We start from the raw sequence: 20,743 nt of genomic DNA, 5'->3' as shown, positions 1-20,743 counted from the left end.
GGAGAGTTCATTGCATCTTTTCAATACTTACAGGGGGCTTGTAAAAAAAAGATGGAGAACAACTTTTTGCTCAGGCAAACAATCACAGGACAAGGGGGGGTGTTTTTAAAAGCAACTTAAAGAGGGGAGATTTAGATAAGAGGTTAGGAGGAAATTCTTCACTCAGAGGATGGTGAGGCACTGGAACGTGTTTCCCAGAGAAGTTGTAGATGCCCCAACCCTGGGGGTGTTCAAAGCCGGGTTGGACAAGGCCCTGGGCAGCCTGATCTAGCAGGTGGTATCCCTGCTCATACTCCATCCCTGACTCCTACTTCAGTCACAGGAGCTGTCCCACTGCTATCCCAGCAAGTTCATAGCCCCACAAATGCATGCTGATTTCTAATTCATTGTGTATATTCCTCATACCATGTTCATTAGTGTACAGGCATTTCAGAAAGGTGTCCCAGCATGTGGAGTTTCTAGAAGGGTTTTCAGCAATCTGTCTGTGATGGTTCCTTGTAGGCATTTCCTTGCTTACGTGCAAGTGATGAAGATGACCCTTCTTAAGCCCCATTTTGTTGATTTTTGTAATCTGTTCCAGTCACATGACCGTATGCTGTTTGCTCAGCAACCATGTTCAAATCCCTCACAGGACTGCTGGTTACTCTTTTAGTCCCTCATCATCCTTATGAGGCCAGCCATCCTATTGGTAAAAATGTCTTTGTGCCATGTAGTGAGGTGGATCCAGTCTCTCCCAAGCAGTAGCTGATCTGTAAGCAAGGTACCATGGTCACAGAACCTGCAACATTGTCACCAGCTGTCAAGTATTGAGTGCCCTGTTAGTGCCCTTCTGACACCCTTTCCCCTCACCAGCAGGATTGAGTGGAATACCACATGGGCCCCGGTGCCTTTGACTACTGCCTTCAGAGCTCTGTAGTTGTTTTTGATACTGTTCATATTTCACCTAGCAGTATCATTTATGCACCACATGGAGGAACTGCAGGGGAGAGTAGTCAGTGGGTTGAACCATCTTCAGCAGTCCCTCTGCCATATCCCAGATCCAGGCCTCCAGCAGGCAGCAAACCTCTCTAGTTGGTATCTCAGGTCAGCAGACGTGTGCCTTTGTCGCTTGTAGCAGGGAGTCAGTCACCCGTTATAGTGATTTACCATTTCTTCCAGGTGTTCTTGCATGGTGTAGGATCAGGTGGGCCATGTTCACTGCGTTAACGTCCATCTGGCTTCTCTTCAACTGCAAGGGCAGTGAACCTCCTCTGTAGCTGTAAGCCCTTGGAAGGGGCAAAAGCCTTCCTCTTGGTGCCAGAAGTCACCAGCTTTCATCCTTCCCCTTCTCTAGAGGTTGTGCTTTAATAGTGGGGGGGGACACTGCCTGCTTCTCTACTGTGGTTGGGGTCTGAGGCTCTTCAAGCTGTTGTGTCTCAGAGAAGATCTGTCTCCCTTTCATATTCTCATATGCTGCACAGCCTGCTCATTCCCTCCTGTATCTCCTCCACTTGGTGGCATAGCTCCTCCAAGACAGCACTGCAGCTGTCCTGTAGGACCAGGGGATCATCTGTCCTGGCATCAGAGAGAGGCTACAGGCACTGCCCGCGGCGTGGGACTTGGAGGGCCACATTCACCATCTGAAGCTCTGTCTGCAATCAGATATTTATTGCTACCCATGAGTAGGAGGGTAAAGCAGGTTAGGAAATGTTCACACAGTCCTTCCTGTCAACAGAACTGGAGAGAGTAGCCTCTGGCTGATGAGCAGTGACAGATCACTGGGATCAGTAGCCAGACTTCAGGAGGATTCATCTGCACCTGGCCTGGTACATGAAAGTGCTTAGGCACAGAGCCCTGTGTTTGATTGAGATTGTTGAAATATAATTCCTCATGGGTGTAAGTCAATTTTAGATATGAAAGTCTGTTTTAGATATGAGAATATCTAAATATCTACATATTTTGCCTTTGCAAATTTTATCTGATGAATAATTATTTAAAGGATTGTTGTTCAAGGAATTAAGTATGGTATTTACATTAGTGAAATCATCCATGGAGTTAAATAGCAAGTGAGCGTGCTAAAGTGTTATCAAATTAGTAGTACATTTGGGAAATTTTTTACTTAATTGCAGTAGTTCATATTGTTGTTTAAATCAAATTAGCTTCTGATGTTCATTTACCTGCATCTTAGTTCTGAAGACCTCAAAAAATACATACTTTGATCTGAACCTATTTTGAGACCTATGGAAATCAGTGTTACCTTCATCTTGAATGTTAGTAAGATAAGCTTATAAGACAAGATGCTTAAAACTTTTGAAAAAAATATTAAAGTATATATAATTATTTACTTATTTTGTATACAGAATATGTAAATATGATCTAGCATGTCCCATGGATACTTTTTTTACTGTTAAAATATTTCATTAGATACTGTTTTGTAACTCTGTTAATCATTGAACACCTAAACCACTGTGGTATTTGAGCAGGCATTGGTTTATGCGGAATAGAGGTAAACTTTGGTCATCCGTGAATAGTCCTGTTTTATTAGATGTTTAAACTAACTTTGTTATCTTAAACAAACAAAACAGACATTTTTAGTGAGCTGTTGATACTGTAAAAATGCTTTTTGTTTATCTTCCCCATTTTCATAAACAGGTATTTTTAAAATAGCATTTCCACATTGCTTTTGTATAGGATTTGTAGTAGTATTTCAAAGTCTTTGAATGATATTTTAAATATCTGCTAGAAGGGGAAATCTGTTAGGTCTCTATTTGGGCTTAGGGAATGTACTTGTTCATGACAGAAAGATAGCTGTAGTGACTTACACTTCTGACGTGAACTTTCAAATGTGTTGCTCTCTTTAATTCTCTATGCCACTCTGCTGTTGCTCCTAGCTTTGCCAATCTGCAAGATGTTGAGAGTTGACTAACCTTGCATTTGCTGCTTCTGTTGTCATCTACTGCAACAGGCAACAGCCAAGTGCAGGGAATACTTGTGGGAAACTCCCATTTTCCAGCACCCCAAAGACTCTGGGATGAGAGCAAAAATAAACTGAGGCAGGTGATGCCTCATGCATGCAGTCACTCACTAGAATACAGACAAAAATATTAAACAGGATCTCATGACATCATTGTCTTCATTCATTTACTGAGCAGCCGTTTGTGTTAGGCCTTTCCATTACCAGCATGGAGGGTTTAGAAGGAACATAGAAGGATAGGTTTGATTAAATAAGTTTGAAAGAAATGCTGTGGAGAAGAAATAAAAATGGATTTGGACACCAAAAATAAAAGAAAAAGTCAAGGGGAAGTTAAACCGCAATAAAGAAGAAGTCAGAGGAATAAGCAAAGTCATGAGAATAAAGGCCTTAAGAGGAGAAAAACACCATAAATTACTTATTGGCCTATTTAACAAATGGAAAGTGACCTGGCTGAAAGTATGAACAAAGTAGCTATGATATGTGGCTGTTTTTTTCTTGTTGTTGTTTTTCCTTTAATTGTAAGTAGTGGGATTTTTAACCTAGTAGAACAGTTTGGTTTTCATTTTTTTTCTTCATGCTGGCTAGTAATCATCATGCAATGATTATTGAATACACCTTTTAAGTCTGGATTTATATTGAGATTTATATTGAAATTTTTATCATTTCAGTGTTGCCTCTAGTTTCAATTCTTCCCTTTTTCTTCAGCTACTCTAAGAGAGCACAATAGGAGTTGCTCTTCATCTACCAATGATTTGCCTGGGTGTAGAGTATCTCAGTCTTTGCTTGGACACCAGACAGATTCTGGGTCTAGAAGCCCATCCTCACCAGACTTTACCATTAGCACTTCGTGCAAATCTGGTGTTACAGAAGCACCATCAGGGAGTACTTTATCCTCTGTTTCATGGTCTCTGAGTCAGTGGATTTCCTTTGCTGATGAACTTCTTACAAGTAGAGACACAAGCACAGACAAGAAGGAGCCCCCAAAATTGCCATTCACAACTGAAAATGCCTGCCTTGCCTCTTCTGCTTTGCTTGGGAATTCTTCCAACAGCTGTGCTTCTGAGGATCAAAGTGACCTTTCAAATAATGGTATATGCCATGAACAATTATTCATTGAAGAAACTGGCACTGCTGCTGAAATTTCTTCCACATCATCTTCAGCACTACTGGAATATAGTTTAGTGTCTCCTTGTGTTCATACAAATAAGGGTATGACAAGCATGCATTGTGTACTGCTCTTTGCTAATAACTGACTCCAAAGCTTTGGACTGATTTTTCATTTCATTATTCTTGCTCACCCGATGTTAAAATTAACTTTGTCTTCTTAACTTAAAATGTACTAAACAAACTGCTTGTTAGCATCAACTTCCTCAAAAGTTAGGACATCAAAATAAATGTTCAGCTTGACATCGTAAGAAAAATTTGAATTATTCAATTAAAAGCATTGCTTTTTCTTAACTACATGAAGCTTAGCTTTTCTAGCAATATGAATGTACTTACCTGTGATGTCAGAGAGCAGTGAGGTCTCAAAGATTAAATGATTTAATTTGCAAAAACAATTCAATTCTTAATCAGATGCATTCTGAACCAGCTTCGTATATAATTTCAGATTAAATAAACACATTGGAATAAGAATAGTACTTTTTTCATACCTGTTATTTTGAAGCGTGTATGATATCGTGGTAATGCTATTAAGAGGGCAATAGGAAAGAGCATTTGGGCAAGTGTGCCGTGTTTCACTGAATACCTTTGATACTGCAGCAGATTACTCAGTGTTCAGTATTCACTGCCTTCCTTGGGCACAACAAGATTTTTAAAGGAACTACTGATATCTCAGAATTGAATTTGTTTTGGGGACATTTCAGTTTGCAACTTTTAAGGTGTATGTGGTCAGTATTAGCCTAATTTCTTCCAAGTCAGCAATGAAACTCCCTTACTTCAATGGGGGTAGAGTTATGCTGAATGCCTGAGAAAATTCCATGCTTGAAGTTCTGTTTTATATAACATTAACTTAATTATTTAAGAAAGAAACATTCAGAATAATTTGAGGGAGATGAAGTACTGGAAATGTAACTATGTATAAGGGTTTCATTCTATTTTGAAGTTAATTTTAGATGGGGCATACTCACTCGATGGCATTTAACATTTATTTTGAAATGCAGTTCTATTCAGAAAAGTGACTGTGTAAAAGTGGCATCTTTGTACTGCTGCCACCGTCTGTTAGTTGCACCTGTTAGAAGGACATGGGGGCAGTATTTTTAATTACTTTTTAGTTCTGACAGATTAGCTAAGAGATAATAAGGAGTTACTGTGTTCTTGCAAACACCAGCGTAATTTACTGAATTATATTTGTTGCACTGGCATTTACATATTGGAGTCAATATGATTTCAAAGAGCGTAATTTTAAGCAAACAGTTGCCCCATTGTCAGCCAGGACCAAATACGAATTTCCACTGAATTTTCCATTTATGGTGAGGCATGAACGATTGTTCTGTTTTCTGAATCCATATAGATTATACTCAGAAAGGAACTCAGGGAAGACCATCTTTTTACCTATAAACCTCCAAGAATAGTTGATATAAAATCATTTGAGAGCTATGAGAAAGCCCATGATGCCATTTTTAGAGTCACTTTTCAGGCTATCATATAGCCCTATTTTAAAAGCATTTTTGATTAGTGGTAAATCTTACAAAATGGAACTTGCAAAGTAGGGACTTTGAATAGAAACGTAACTTGCATTTATTTTATTCAAGTGCGTACGTATTTTTGTTCAATGTGACCTTTCTAATATTGATTTCCTTAAATTTGCTTTCTTTCAGCAAGACCCACAACTCCTCTTTCTGTAGGCACCATTGTACCCCCACCAAGGCCTGCCTCAAGACCAAAGTTGTCTACAGGGAAACTTAGTGGAATTAATGAAATAGTATGTATTGATTTTTTTAAATTCTCTTCTATAACTCAATGTCAGATATACCATTAATTTACACTGTCACAGTGAGGTTACCTTCCATTTTCACCATTGCCAAATAGGCATGGAAGTTGTTTGCGGTAAACATTATAGTAAAAATAATTTTTAATTGAATTAGAAAGGCCTAAAACATATTTTTTGCATCAGCCAATTGTTTTTAAGTGAATAAATAAATAGTTTGAAAATGCAAAGATAGTATGTTTGTGGGATTAAGGTATTCAAAATGTGAAACTCTAGCAAAGTCGTTAGTAAAGCTCCATTGATTTAGGAATATCACCAAAGCTCTGGGGAATGAGTGGCATTAAGTAGATCACTATCAGTTGTGTGCTGACACAAGTAGCCATGCTGTGACTTCACCCTGTCCTTGGTGCTTGTCGTTGGTGAAGGGAGGTGGCAGATTGCAGCAGCTGCCCATCAGGATAGTGAGAGGTCATCTCTGCTCACTGCCTGCAGTGCAGGTCCACCTGCCAATAAAGATTTTGGCAAAGAATGCAAGTACTCAGGCAGCATATCAAACCAAGCCATGCTTAATATCTTTTCTATGAATATTATAATTCCTTGGGTTTTGTTTGACTTAGTGACTTGAAAGAATGTGACTGTGGTAATATCCTCTTCCTGTCTTTCAAAATAGCAAGATACATTCACCATAGAATCACAGGATCACAGAATTTCTAGGTTGGAAGAGACCTCAAGATCATAGAGTCCAACCTCTATCTCACTATAGACAAAATTCTGATCCTACATGTTCACAAAATGGAAACATTTTTAACTATTTTGCTATTCTGTAATATTGTAAGGTCTATTTTGAGATTGTTTTCTCATTCCAATATAAAACTGTAGTAATTGCTCTTAGGCAAAGGAATCTGCTCTTCTTATCATCCAAATTGAAGTGAATTTAGCTGATAGCGTTCTGTTATAAAGTATGATTCTGCTTAAAGTTACATTCATTTTATACTGTTGTTTTAGAAATCAGCTATTATCTCTGTACAAGTGGAAGACTGAGTTGTCTTCATTATATGTCATGTACTGTTACAACTCCCACAGTCTGTATAAAAGTCATACACTCACTGACAAGAGTGATAGAACTGAAATAAAATAACCATTGCCCACACAAAATAGATGTTTCAGGAGTTTCAGTACCTTTTAGATAGGTTAATCCCCAAGTGATCATTGGTTAGTTTAAACTGATGCTTTTACAGTCAAGTGATTTACAAAGCTATTCAAAGTTTTTGGGTAGATGGGACTTCTGAAGATCTTTATGACAACTTCCTGTCCAAAGAAGGTCCAACTTCAAAATTGAATCATTTTGTTCAGGGACATGCCAATTTTTGAAAGTCTCCAAGGAGGGAGATCTCACAACCTCTTTGGGCAAGCTGTCCCAGCTTATCAGAAGGAACTTCTTCCCATACATTCAACAGAAGTTCCTTTGCTATAGCTCTTTGCACATCTGAGAAGAATGTGACACCTTTTAGCTGGTAAGAGATTGCTAGTAGATCCCTCCTTAGGCTTCTTTTCTCCAGGCTTGGGCAAACTTAGGTCCTTCAGCTCTTACTCTCTCTTATGTTCCCCAGACCCCAGCTATTTTAGTTGCCTTATGCTGGACTTGCTTCCAGATTGCTAGTAGCTCTCCTTTAGCTGTGCAAATCTGCATTTGGTGCACACATGCACAGGGCTGTAGGCTTAAATTCTGCTGCTGTAATACAGTTCAACTATTGACAGGCTGTTACACAATCAAATATATTAGACTTCACTACCCAGGGGAAAAAACAAAACAAAACAAACAAACAAAAAAAACAGTATTAATAGTCTATGAAATAGTAGAGTTGATTTCCAAGGAAAATGTGTGTTCTCTGTTTTACACTGAAAACTAGGATGGATAAAGTATTAAAAGAAATAAGAAATGCTTTGAAATGTATTGGGGAAGATACATTACCCAGCTGGAGAAATAGAAAAACTCCTCCATTTACAGTATTTTTTGTTTTTAAAATCACTTTGTCTATTTAATACTCCTGTGAACTTTTGTGTTCAGCCTAGGCCATTCAGCCCTCCATTGACCTCTAACTCAAGTCCACCACCTGCAGCTCCCTTGGCACGTGCTGAGAGCATCTCCTCAATATCCTCTTCTGCTTCCCTCAGTGCAGCAAACACACCTACAGTTGGTAAGTTAAATTAACCATATTAACTTAAGAGTGGTATAATTCCACCACTAAGTTTCACCTCTTAGGAAAACCATTCCTTGGAGTTAGTTGTTCCACATGTAAGTCTAGTGTAGGTATTTCAAGCATCTTTTGAAATACCTACTGCTATGTGATACTGAGACAGGACAGTGTTCTGTCCTGCCAGGAGAGTGGATTTGATTAGATTAGGCCATTGATGCAATTATGGCATGTTCCTTAGTGAAATACTTTTCAAAGTTAAAATATTCAGTGAATTCATATTCGGTGTGGTTGTATATGCGTTCATCGAGCACAATATGTTATTGTGCACTTGTTTGGACTATGTTATTTTATAGGTACAGAAATACTTCAGGATACTGATAAATCTGAATGAATATAAATATTCAAAACAGAGTTATGTTATTTTTATTTTGTTTGTTATTCTGTAATTGCAGTTTCAAAAAAAAATGCATCTTCAAGTTATTGCAGTATTTTAACTAAGCAGAGCTAGTTGGTAAAAACAAAAGAACAATAAAAAAAAAGTCAAATTAGTTTCCACATGCTGTCACAAGTTTCAGAAGATTTTCTCATGATTTTAAAGGGAAGTCCTCAATTTTTATATTTGGTTTTAACAAATGGTAAGGAGACTTCTGAGGTGTTTTGTTTGCTTTTTTTGTTGTTTTTTTTTTAAAGATGTTCTAACTTGTTTTGTTAGCAGAAGCATAATATTTCATTTCTGAACACTATTACCACTTTGTTCAAAGTGAAATTAGACTCTGAGTTAACACTCAGTTGTCTGTGACTGGTACTGATGCTAAGGATTTCTCAGCCAGGCTCAGCATTTCAGGAGTATCTGCACAGCTTCTAGAGGGGAGTTCCATAAGGAAAGCAATGCAGCTGTTTCCTCACTGTGCAAGACGTAGGCTAGTAAGGTCTGACCAGCCTTAGCTGCTGTGGTGGTGGCACAGTTCAGCGTCTACCATTTTCCCAAACCCTGAGAATCATCATAGAAAGATAACTGATATTTTGATTGTCAAAGTCCATCCAGGCTCACTTCCCCAGGCCTCAGCACTGGTCCCAAGGAACTAGAAGTTGGTGGCAGCAGCATCAATAGCTCCAGCTCTCTGTGTATGCATGTGTGTGTGAGGAAGAAGGTAAGGAGGTGTGTGCTGCCACAGAGATTTGACATGGTTGTTAACCTGGCCTACCAAAAATGAACAGGGCCAGTTCACTGCACTGTGTGTTTGAATTAAATAGACCTGGACAGATGGGAAGGGCAGTGCAGATGGCAGAATGACTTTGGGGCATGAGGATACTCTGCACTACTGTCTGTAGTCTTCTGGCTTTTGCACAATCTAGTGTTTTAATCACCCCATTTGTTCTGCAAAATGGAGAGCTGGCTCTTGTCTTGTTCCATGTGAACTTGTAGGTATGCCTAATCGTATGTTTCTTTTATGCTTTAGCTTTATTTTCATTTGAAAAGAATTTATATATATATTATATTATCATATGTTTTTGCTTGAAATACTTTGTTTTCTTGCAATGTCTTGTTTCATTTAAATGTAATAGAGGATGATCTTTTGATTGGAACACTTCATCCAATAGAAAGGCTTTGTGACGCACTACCAGGTATTGTATTAGAAGCAGACTTACATGTTAACTAATCATTCTAATGCACTGCACCTAATAAAATTGTATTTCTTTTGGAACAAGTTTCTCCAGCTATTTCTGGTGTCTGGCAGATACAAATAGCTTACCAAAATCATCAAAACTTTATTTAACCACTTCTTTGCAGCATAGTCTTCTATCTGTTTCTCCAAACATGCTGACACCTGGTCTCACTTCTTTAGTTTTGCTTTACTGCTTTTATTCAAAAAAGGGGAATACATTTTTACTCTGACAGTCCTTATTCTCATAAGACAAGTAGGTAAAAACATTTTTTTATATTCATATAATACGAAGCTTTGAAGATACAGATAGTAAAGATAGTCTTTTAAAAAATATATATATATATTTCAACAAAACAGCTTAGCCAATGTTAAAATCACCTGAGTCTTTATTTCTGAACTGAACTGAAACCCTTTGGTCGAGTTATTTATTTGGCCTTTTTATGACCAATAATACAAGCTTTTATTCAGCAGTTTGCCACCCTCCTCAACAGCGTCAGTGTCACTGTGTGTCAGCACAGCTGACGTGCTGTTAACGGTGATCAGGACATCAAGGCCAGCTATGCAGGTGCTGCAGAACATCCTGCAACTGGACCCTTGAGCTGTGCTGCAGTCTGAGATGCAGCAAGTCCACCTTGGCACAGCTCTGTGTCATCCTGTCCCTCTGAAAGGGTGCAGCAGACATCGAATGCCACGATGCAGGATAGTGGTGCATTGTATTGTTAGGCTTATATTTTCAGCTGCAAGGCAACAAAACAATCACATTTAGTGTTTGGTTAGACAGTTTTATATGTTTCACTTCATAGTTTTTAAGGAGAATGCTTAGATTTCATGAATCATAAAGGGCGATGAAGATTGAGAACTGTGGAAATAAGTAGTAGTCCCTAAGACACACCTCAGAGAAATGCTTATACATATATATGTTTGCTTTGGTATTACCAGAAAAGTGTAAAGTAGCCTTGTTGTTACTAATAAATTTCCCTGTTTGGTGAAGAAATCAATGTTTGTCTTTTGCTGATAGGAATATAATTTATGTATTCACATTACTCTTGATTTTAAAATTTCACTCTAAAGATATCTGCAACACTTTTATAAAGAAAAGATTTAGATACAATTTATTAATCTGTAGACAATCTGACATAATATGACATAAAATCCTCTTATGGGTTCTGCAGTTGTTTGTTGTTCCAGCAAGTGCATACTTTGACTTAGGTGGAGAATACTTCTGGAGTTCGATATTTCATCAGACAGAATTTTGTGAATGGGTCTGGTTGTTAATACAGACTTTTAATGCCAATTTCTTTTTTTAAGTCATTATTTCTGCATTCCCAAGACTACTGAAAATTACAGCTTTTATTGCTAGCTTCCATGGAGAGAAACACAACACTGGAAACATGATCTATGTGTAAAGAACAAATAAAAATGATCTACTGTTTATATTTTAAAACAAACAAACAAAACAGCATCATAACATTTCTTTCATTGAAGAATCTTTTCTTTTTGAACACTTGTGACTAGAGCAGTACTATGCATCTAAGAGAGCCTAAAGTTTGCAGTAATACTTCTCATAGCATGGAGAAGTATTCTGAACATTTTCATACCTCAGGCAAGAAACATGACGGAGGGCAAGGTATGAAAGTAGCAGAATTAGACAAACTCTCCTGTCTTTTACTGTTCTGTTGTTAATACTTCTTTCTCTTATCTCTGTATTTAAGCATAAAATCACATAGTAGACCTTCTGTGAAGAACAAGGTCTCAAATTCCTTTTTCTTTATGAAAGAGCCCAGAAGGTACAGCTGCTATTTTAAAGTAAATAGGAGATCAGTTTGCCATTAGCAATGTTATACAGAAGCATTTTCTGTCTACTTCATGGTAGGAAATTCAAGTTTCTCATTTTGCTTATGACATGAGAAAGACTGTGCCTCCTTTATGATAGATATATTATGTGATACAAACCATTCCAGCAGTGGTACAAAAAGTTAGTAAGATGCTCTCTACTATGCAGCTGCAGTAATAAAACAAGATTAAAGTTCCAGTATTGTGGATTATGTTAAGTAGCTGGCCACACACTGGAAAACACTGATAAAAGTAATATCCCATGACAACCATTTTTTTTCAGTTGTATGGATTTTAAAAAGCCATAGCATGAGGTCTGAGTTGATTTTTGTAGCTATGCATTTTAATGCTGTTGTGTATGCACAAGCACCTATGAAGGCTGATGCAAGCCTGATAATTATTTTTCTTGCAAACTGCTGTGTATTTCCAAGTACCTCCAAGGTATTCCCAGAACCCTTACTACAAAAACAATAGAAAACATAGTAAAATATTTCTCCAGCAATTTCTGCTTGGAAATTTTAACCTTTGTTGACTGAAGTCATTAAAAGTTCACTTATGTAGAGTAATATAAATATATATGCATTTAAGTTCATATATACTGTAGCTGAATTCTTTGCATTTCCCTGACCATTGTATCATACATTTTTCCATGCAACAAGCATACAGTAGGGTTTGTTGTTGTTGTTTTTTAAGTATTGTAGTTAATGTCCAATGTCCTTTGGATCTGTTGACTTTAGTGTTATCATTAGCCATTTTAATGCAGCATTCCTCTAGCTCATATGTATTTCCTTGTGTCTGTCCATGTACAACATGTCATATTGATAGTCCTGTTTTCTTAGGCTGCTAAGCAGTGTTTTGGTGGTGTGATTGTACTGTACTATGTTTATATTTTTCTAATAACTGTTCAAGTACCACTTCAGGCCCTACTGTGACCTTGATGGTAGTAACATCTTGTAAAAATGACAGATACAGTCAACCATTCTGAAATCTATTGCTAAGCTTTTATAAATTAAACCTATACACTGTATGTATTCTAGGTGTTTCACGTGGTCCCAGCCCTGTCAGCCTTGGAAACCAGGACACCTTGCCTGTTGCAGTAGCCCTTACTGAATCTGTTAACGCCTACTTTAAAGGAGCAGATCCCACAAAGTTAGTTAAATAGTGAATTGTTTTGAATGTAATAAGTTACAATTAAAAAAACAAACAACAAAAAAAAAAACAATGTTTATACTTGTAATGTTTTGGGGAAAATGCATGTGCATTAGAAGGGGGTTTCACTTTTTTTTTTTTTTTTCCCCGAGCGTAAGTGACAACAGTGGCTCTTTGCTCTCTATTGTCCTGCATCCTGCTAGGAGCTCATATATCCCTGCTTTACAAAAATAAGTTCAGTGAAAATATTGAAAATGAGAAAGGTTTTTATCATAGTCAGCTAGGTGCTACAAGTAAATTTGGGCAGCTCTATAAAGCACCTCATTCACCCTGTCACATCCCTTGCTATGCTAGTAGGCCTTGCCTAAGCATAGTTGTGCCATGTTTTCAAAGCCTGAATAATATCCACCAAGACTACTGTATGCTTAACCAGCTACACTTTTTTCTTCACTTTCATCTGACTTTCAAGTTGAAAGTGATGGTACATTGTTACAGTGCCACATTACCCTCATTTAAAATTGACTTTCTGTTTTGAATTCAGCTCATCAGATTGTGCAAGTACAGTGATTGCTTTAAAATCAGTAATTAAAACCACGTAGTTAATGAGTTGCAATAAAACTGATGTTTTCATTCTCCTAGATGTATTGTGAAGATCACTGGTGATATGACAGTATCATTCCCAAGTGGGATTATTAAAGTCTTCACCAGCAACCCATCTCCAGCTGTGCTCTGCTTCAGGGTAAAAAACACAAGCAAACTAGAGCAGATTCTTCCAAATGCACAACTTGTATACAGGTTTTGTATTTTTTTTTTAATATAATAGTAAACTATGTGATTTCTAAAATTTCATTTGTTTTATATGTAAATCGGAGTTCTCTGCCATCTTGTTGATTTGCTTAAACATAGTTTAATGCTATGAACTAATCTTGTTTAGCTCAGTTTCTTTCTACTGCCACCATTAAAAATCTCAGTCAGGTACTGAAACTTATGCTAAATAAAACAAGAGCCATAAGAAGTACTTTGCAAAGGCAGCTGTGTTTTTGCATGCGTTTTATACATGAAATGGTTTAACAAACTATTTGAAAAAAATATTTTTTTCCCAATCAAACTATATGAACCATCTAACTAGTTATGAAGAAAAAAGATATAAAGAAAAATTACATATCGAAACTAAGAAATTCTTATGTTGTCATATAAATTTATTTATGTAGTAACAGTGGTATGATTAAATGATGAAACAGTGGCTTTAAGTGGAAGACAAATAGTAGGAGGTATGCCTAACATCATTTGTTGGTTAATACTGTATTTTTAAGCTGTATTGTTTCTACAGTATATTCAAGTCATTATGTGACTATATATATATCAAGTGTATAGCAGCATGCTTTAGAGAATTCTTAAGAAAAAAGGCTGGTGATTGAATAGAATAATTGTTCAAATCACAGCATTTTAGCTTCTTTTCAAAAAAAAAAAAAGGACATTTGTAAAAGCTGTAATGATTTGTTCCATTTAGAGAAGAAATTATTTGAAAACCTGTTAAACACTTCTAGATGGTACATTTTTAAAAATTACTGAAATAATTGAAACAAAACATATGCATCCATTTTTTCACATTTAATTTCATTGTGATTGTTCATACTTAATGTTTCAGTGTGAAAAATGTATTTGCTGCTTTTTGACATGAAAAGTAAGTGTTCATCCATATTTTACTAAAAATGGATGCAGCATGAATTACAATACTATGTTGAGAATCAAAGTCAAAATAAATCGAACAGACTACATATAGTGTGTAAGTCACTGTTCTAGATTCAAACCGTTGCAGTAATATTTACTGTGGTCCAGATGCACATTTTTAGCTTTTGCTTTGCACACACATTCTGCAGACCTGCTTAGCAAATGGATGCAGGTCCTCACTGTAGCCACAGAGCTTCAGAGAAGCTTTTTGATTGATAAATGATTTGTATTTTGTTTCTGAATCAGTATTCTTAAAAATTTCATCCTTATTCAAAATAAACATGATGCAACCAGAACTGAAAATATTCTTGACCTGCAAAACAGCTTTTCATGTTCCAGTAGCTCCAGACCAGCATTTTGATTGTGCAGTCATGTTTGCTCTTAACTACATAGAGAGATGATATAATAAATTGCTTCATAGATTGAATGTAACTATAAGTACCTAAAAGGCAATTCTTTATAATAATTTGAAAAATTTTTAATGGAAAAAAATTAGAAAGCTTATGCTTTCTGCTGATGTGAAAGTATAGTAACACACGTATAGCAGAAATCTTAGTGTTGCTATAATATAACCAAACTTAATTATGATTTTAGGTCTAACTCCAAATTGGATACCATTCCTTTTCAATGACCCTTTGTATCCCGACCTCATGCACATCCTCATGGCACCTGATAATATTGAGTTTATTAAATATAAAATCCCAGACTAAATCTTGTGGTGTCAGTTGTCAGTGCAGAAAACTCACTGCTCCTTGAATGGAAGGAGAATTTTACTAGATACAACAAGCTGATAGTTTTCCTTAATATTAAAAAGGTATAATTGTGTGTCATAAAGCATTATAACAAACTTTTGCTTGAAGAAGGGAAAGGATCAAGTCTTAATTATTAGACATCCCAAAAAGAACGCTCAGTGTTGTATTCTCAGCCCTACCTTTCTTTTTCTTTGTAGTGATCAGTCGCAAAGTGATTCCAGTACTAGGGATTTTTGGTTGAACATGCAAGCTATAACTGTCTACCTCAAGAAGTTATCAGAGCAGAACCCATCTGCATCCTATTATAATGTGGATGTTTTAAAGTATCAGGTAAACACATTTTTCCCTTTGGAATTTTTTAATGAACTCTGGCTGATGTCTAATCTACACAGAATTTATAAGAGTTGTTCTTTGCCTGATAGCATATAGATGAACGGTCACCTTGCATCCAGATCAATTCTGGATATGTCACTGTTTCCAATCCATAGGGTCTGCCCAGGCTGAGTGCATTCCTGTTATGCCTTCATGTCATTCCCTTGGATTCCTTTGGATTCATGACCTGTTTCAGCTTGCTCACACCTTACTCCAAATGTGAAAACTTTGAACACTGTTTCTTTAGGTACTTGTTAGCAAAGTCTTAAGTTTTCCATGAATTTAGGCATTTTTCAGGTTTTTGTTTGTTTGAGTTCGTAATTCAATTGATTTGCTTTTGTAATTAATTAATTTTGGATGCTGTAGCTGATCAGGTGTAATATAAGAGAGTGAGTGATGTTCTGACCCCTCAGAAAATATGGAACAACTTCTCCTGGAAACCATTCTAGGCACACAGAGGACAAGAAGGTCATCAGGAGTAGTCAGTATGGATTCAGTAAGGGGAAGTCATGCTTCCCCTTACTTGATAGCCTTCTGTGATGAAACAGCTGGCTTAGTAGATGAGGAAAGAACAGTAGATATGGTATGCCTGGATTTCAGTAGGGCGCTGTATCCCTTAAGATCATCATGGAGGAGCTGGGGGAGCAGACAGTAAGGTGGTTTGAAAACTGGCTAACAGCCAGGCCCCGAAAGTGGTTATCTGTAGTGCAAAGTCCAGTTGGAGTATCCCAGGGGTCACTAGTGGACCAGCCTTGCTTAAGATCTTCATTCATGATCTGGAGGGTGGGGAAGATTTTGCTGTCAGCAAGTTTGCAGATGACACAAAGCTGGAAGGAGTGGCTGATAGATCAAAGGTTTGTGCTGCCATTTAGAGCAGCTGGCTGAAGAAAAGGGATGACAGGAACTTCATGAAGTTCAACAGAGAAGTGCAAAATCCTGCACCTGGGAGGGAAATAACCCCAGGCACCAGGACATGCTGGAGCTACCCAGCTGAAAAGCAGTTTAAAAAAAAAAAAACAGGGATCTTGGTGGACACAGCTGAGCATGAGCCAGAGCATGCCTTGCAGAAGAGAAGGCTGATGGTATCCTGAGCTGCATTTGGAGGACTGTAGCCAGCAGCTTGAGTGAGGTGATCCTTCCCTGGTGAGCTGGTGAGGCCACAGCCAGAGTCCGGTTCTGGGCTCCTCAGTATAAGAGGGACATGCACGCACTTGAGAGTCCAGCAAAGGGCCACAAAGATGGCTCAAAGAAGGGACTTGGAGGATCTCTCCTGTGACAAAAGGCTGAGACAGCTGGGATTCATTCTTCAGCCTACAGAAGATGGGGGTGGGGGAGATCTTATCAATGTCTACAAACACCTGAAGGGAGAGTGCAAAGAGGATGGAGACAGGCTCTTTTTAGTGGTGCCCAGTGACAGGACAAGAGGCAGTGGAAGCAAACTGAAAACACAGGAGGTGTCACCTGAACATTGGGAAACCCTCTTACTGTGAGGGTGACCAAGCAGTGGCATGAATTGCCCAGAGAGGCTGTGGAGTCTTCCCCCATGGAGATACTTCAAAGCTGTCTGGACATGGTCCTGGTCTTACTGACTCTTGGTGGCCCTTTTTGAGCAGGGGATTGGACCAGATGACCTCTAGAGGTCCTCTCCAACTACATCCACTCTGTGATTCTGTGGGATGTTCTCACTGTCAACTGAAGACCTTAATGGAAATATACAGAAATTACACGTTTATCTGAACGGGAGAACAAGAATTTCCTAGGCCTACCAATGCAGCTATTAATACCAGTGTAGTTTTCCACATCCTCTCAGTATAGTTCAAAATATTGCCATGCTGAATCTATAAAAAGAATGTTAGATTCACAGAAGAACAGAAGAAGATTCACAGAAACCCTAAGATTGAAGGAACAGAACTGTTCTTTGGATTGCAGAAATGAGCGCTGTGGAAGGAGGAGTTGTGAGGCCTTTACCACTGGGGAAAAGTGAGGCATTGGCATGCAGTAGCCATGGCAGATGAAAATAGCCCTGAGTTGCCAAGGAAAGGCAAGATAGGGCACAGGGAAATAGAAGGTTCCTGAGGCAGATAAGGAAGGTGGTAGGGGTATGCAGCAGGGCAGCAGCATGATCTCAACCACAGGAGCAGAAGCTTCCAGCTCTCCTACACCAGGAAAACAATGCTTCTAGTATGTATGAAGTGTTTTGCTGTCTGCCTATCCAATGACAGGTATTTCCTTTTGCTGCTTGCTGCTTGGGGAGCTGAACTGATGGGAACTTACACAACTGGTAAGGATGTTTGCTCCTGGTAACTTATTTCTGTGAGTTAGAGAACAACACTAAAACAAAACTATTCGGGCTTCAGAAAGGCAGAACAGGAGAAAGTCTCATGGGCCATAGAGAGTCTAAACCATCTTTTAAAAATAATTTATTTTAAAATTAAAAGAATGGCAATTACTGTAGGCTGCAACAATCTTTAGAATTCTGAGATTAAAGGCTCAGAGGTCGATTGTTCTTCTGATCTTTTGTCAGAACTTATAGTTATACTCATTACCATCGTTCCATAATTCTGCCCAGAAGGGTAGATATTGTAATTAAGCTGCTTTCAATGTGTTTTTTTGTTTGATTGTTTTTTTTACAGGTATCTTCAAATGGCATCCAGTCCACTCCCTTGAATCTTGCAACTTACTGGAAATGTAATGCTAGCACTACTGATGTGAGAGTGGATTATAAATACAATCCAGAGTCGATGAATGTGCCTAGTATGCTGTCTAATGTACAGGTTGTAGTACCAGTAGATGGAGGAGTAACAAACATGCAGTCACTTCCACCTGCAAAATGGTAACATTCATACTTTTATTTCTATTATTTCAAGTTCATTTCATTGTATTCATTAGGGTCATAGCCTAAAACATTTTATTGGAAGAAATGGTTGAATTTTTTTTCTCTTGATAATGTACATAGGACATTTTCTTGTCCAAAATAGACCAAGAACAGCCAATTCGTACAGACTAAAATGAGACTATATTCAGCCATTCCAATTGTATAATAATACAGGTCTTCATGAAATTTCTAATGTTTTCTTTTGGTCAAATAGACAGCATAGTTATTCTTAATAACATGATTTGCAACCGGAATCTCTTATTGGTTAAAAAAAACATTATATAAATACATAATTTATATACTACAACTTCCACTCCTTGTTCCATAACGTTAGTGTCACACTCAGGTTCCACATACGTCAGTATATTTATATCCTCTGATCATTGTTCCTTGCAACATACAGATTTATCCTTCTTGATTATTTTAATTTAAAAGTTAGCGTTTGGTTTAAATTGTTTTAAAAGATAACTCACTAGATGGAAGAGTACTTTATAAGCTGTGCAGCATTGCCTTTCAATTCGAGAGTTGTCACAATTATCACCTGACTTGAAGCTACCTGCCACCACCTCCTAAGCCTGCAGACCATTTACAGCAGCACTTGAAAGTGAGACATAAGCCTTAGATAAGTGGTAGGAAAAGGCAGAGAAGTACATCCATGAGTGAAAGGTGACCAAAATTCAACCACTGCACCTGTGGTTTGGTAACATTAAATTACTCCCCCAGGTGTAATTTAATTCCAGGTTGTTTACTTCCAAGGGGGTCAAGAGTGTCTTTATAACTGAGGAAAACATGAAGATTAAGAGAGAAAAGAATGCCAAACTTCGTTAACCTTCCTATAAAGCAAGGTTCAGAAGAAGAATAAGCTTGATATATTTATCATACAGGTTTTGATGTTTCAGGAGGCAATCCTCTTAAATGTGTTGATTGGACAATGTGATAATACAGAATCATTTTAAGTGGAAAAAAATCTACCAAGACTGAATCTTTCTAGATTTTCTATTTCTAGGGATCAAAACTTGTAATCAGATCATCTTAAGCTTTTTCTACTGGAGCAGATTCAGTATCCTGCCTGCACAACATGATCAGTTTCTCCCAGTCCATGTTTCTTCCACAAAACCCTTTCATAGTGAAAACTAAGTAAAAACAGGAACATCTCTAGTGCTAGCTAGGAAGATTCAACACTTAGTGACAGTTTCACAGCAGATTCATCAGAGTAAGGGGCTCAATCCCAGCTATTCTGCCTTTCAACTAAGAAACCACCCAAAGCTAGAATTTTAAGCTTTGCAAGTTGATAAAAAATACAGTTGTAGTGTTTGTCATGCTACATTTTTGGTCTACTGGGTTGGGTAGTGGCCCGTTGTGCTTTTTTATTTTTATTTTTAATAACAGTTTTTTAATTCTGTCTCTGGCAAATGACTGGTATCATCTGTGCTGCTTATGTGAACATTTCATTCCTGCTATGCCAATGTCAAAGACAATTTCATACCCGTCAGCATTTCATGCCACTCACAGCTTTGTGTTGTTGATTTTCCTATGATGAAACAGCTGCAAAGTGCTCAATATCGAAATGTCTTATCAGTTTAGAGACCCCAGTTTTTGGTGTCTTTTTCTTTTCTGTCCCTGTATATAATCAGAAGTTAAACTGTGTGTCATAAACTTAAACCACATGCCACTTTTGCCAGCTATAGTTTTATTAGAATGGAAATGGAATAAAATTTACACAGCCAAGAGTCTCACAAAGGAGAGAGCAATCAGCATTGTTCCCATTCATACTATCACCATCAAGCGTAAAAACTCATCTTTAAAACCATTTCCAGTGTATTTGGCCTGTCTTTGCCCTTTGAAGACAAATATTTTTGAGTTGTCAACCCAGGCATAGGACAGTGTAAACTGTATAAAGAGGTCATGTACACATGAGCTCTGCTACAAACTCAGGTGCAGTGCATTTGTTTGCTTTGTATAGTTTTCCACAAACTTATACAAAATAATCAAGCATTTGCATAAACATCCATTTAGAGATGTAGTTTTTATGTGCATAGTCTTTTAAAGTACCAGTGTAAACTTACAGAAATAATTATCTAAAAATTGATGCTTGTAACTAACCTGTAACTTTCTCTTACAGGAATGCAGACCAGATGAAAGCTTGTTGGAAAATATCTAGCATTTCAGAGAAGTCTGAGAATGGAGGCAAGTTGATTTTTTTTTGTTTTGTTTTCTTCTACAGAAAAATGGTAACAATAAAAATGTAATCATTTTAGCCTCTGCACCCTTATGCATGTATACA

The 20,743-nt window shown here is 37.6% G+C and overlaps 1 protein-coding gene across 6 annotated transcripts in view; it reads left to right on the top strand.

Annotated features, from left to right (window-relative positions):
• The window catches only part of FCHO2 (FCH and mu domain containing endocytic adaptor 2), a 91,740-nt gene that overhangs the window by 66,357 nt on the left and 4,640 nt on the right, over window positions 1–20,743 (top strand). For 4 of the 6 annotated variants that reach the window (XM_084504136.1, XM_084504133.1, XM_084504132.1 and 1 more), the window contains 8 exons: window positions 5,773–5,876; window positions 7,951–8,080; window positions 9,647–9,706; window positions 12,618–12,729; window positions 13,369–13,524; window positions 15,410–15,542; window positions 18,218–18,417; window positions 20,582–20,646. In XM_084504136.1, the coding sequence (XP_084360262.1) occupies window positions 5,773–5,876; window positions 7,951–8,080; window positions 9,647–9,706; window positions 12,618–12,729; window positions 13,369–13,524; window positions 15,410–15,542; window positions 18,218–18,417; window positions 20,582–20,646 (960 nt within the window). The remainder of the gene's footprint in view (window positions 1–5,772; window positions 5,877–7,950; window positions 8,081–9,646; window positions 9,707–12,617; window positions 12,730–13,368; window positions 13,525–15,409; window positions 15,543–18,217; window positions 18,418–20,581; window positions 20,647–20,743) is intronic. The other 2 variants (XM_084504135.1, XM_084504134.1) reach the window with 1 other exon arrangement.

Source organism: Aythya ferina, assembly GCF_964211825.1.
Source record: "Aythya ferina genome assembly, chromosome: Z".
NCBI lineage: Eukaryota > Metazoa > Chordata > Aves > Anseriformes > Anatidae > Aythya > Aythya ferina.
Note: the sequence above shows the minus strand (reverse complement) of the source record. Positions and strands in the feature narration are given on the sequence as shown.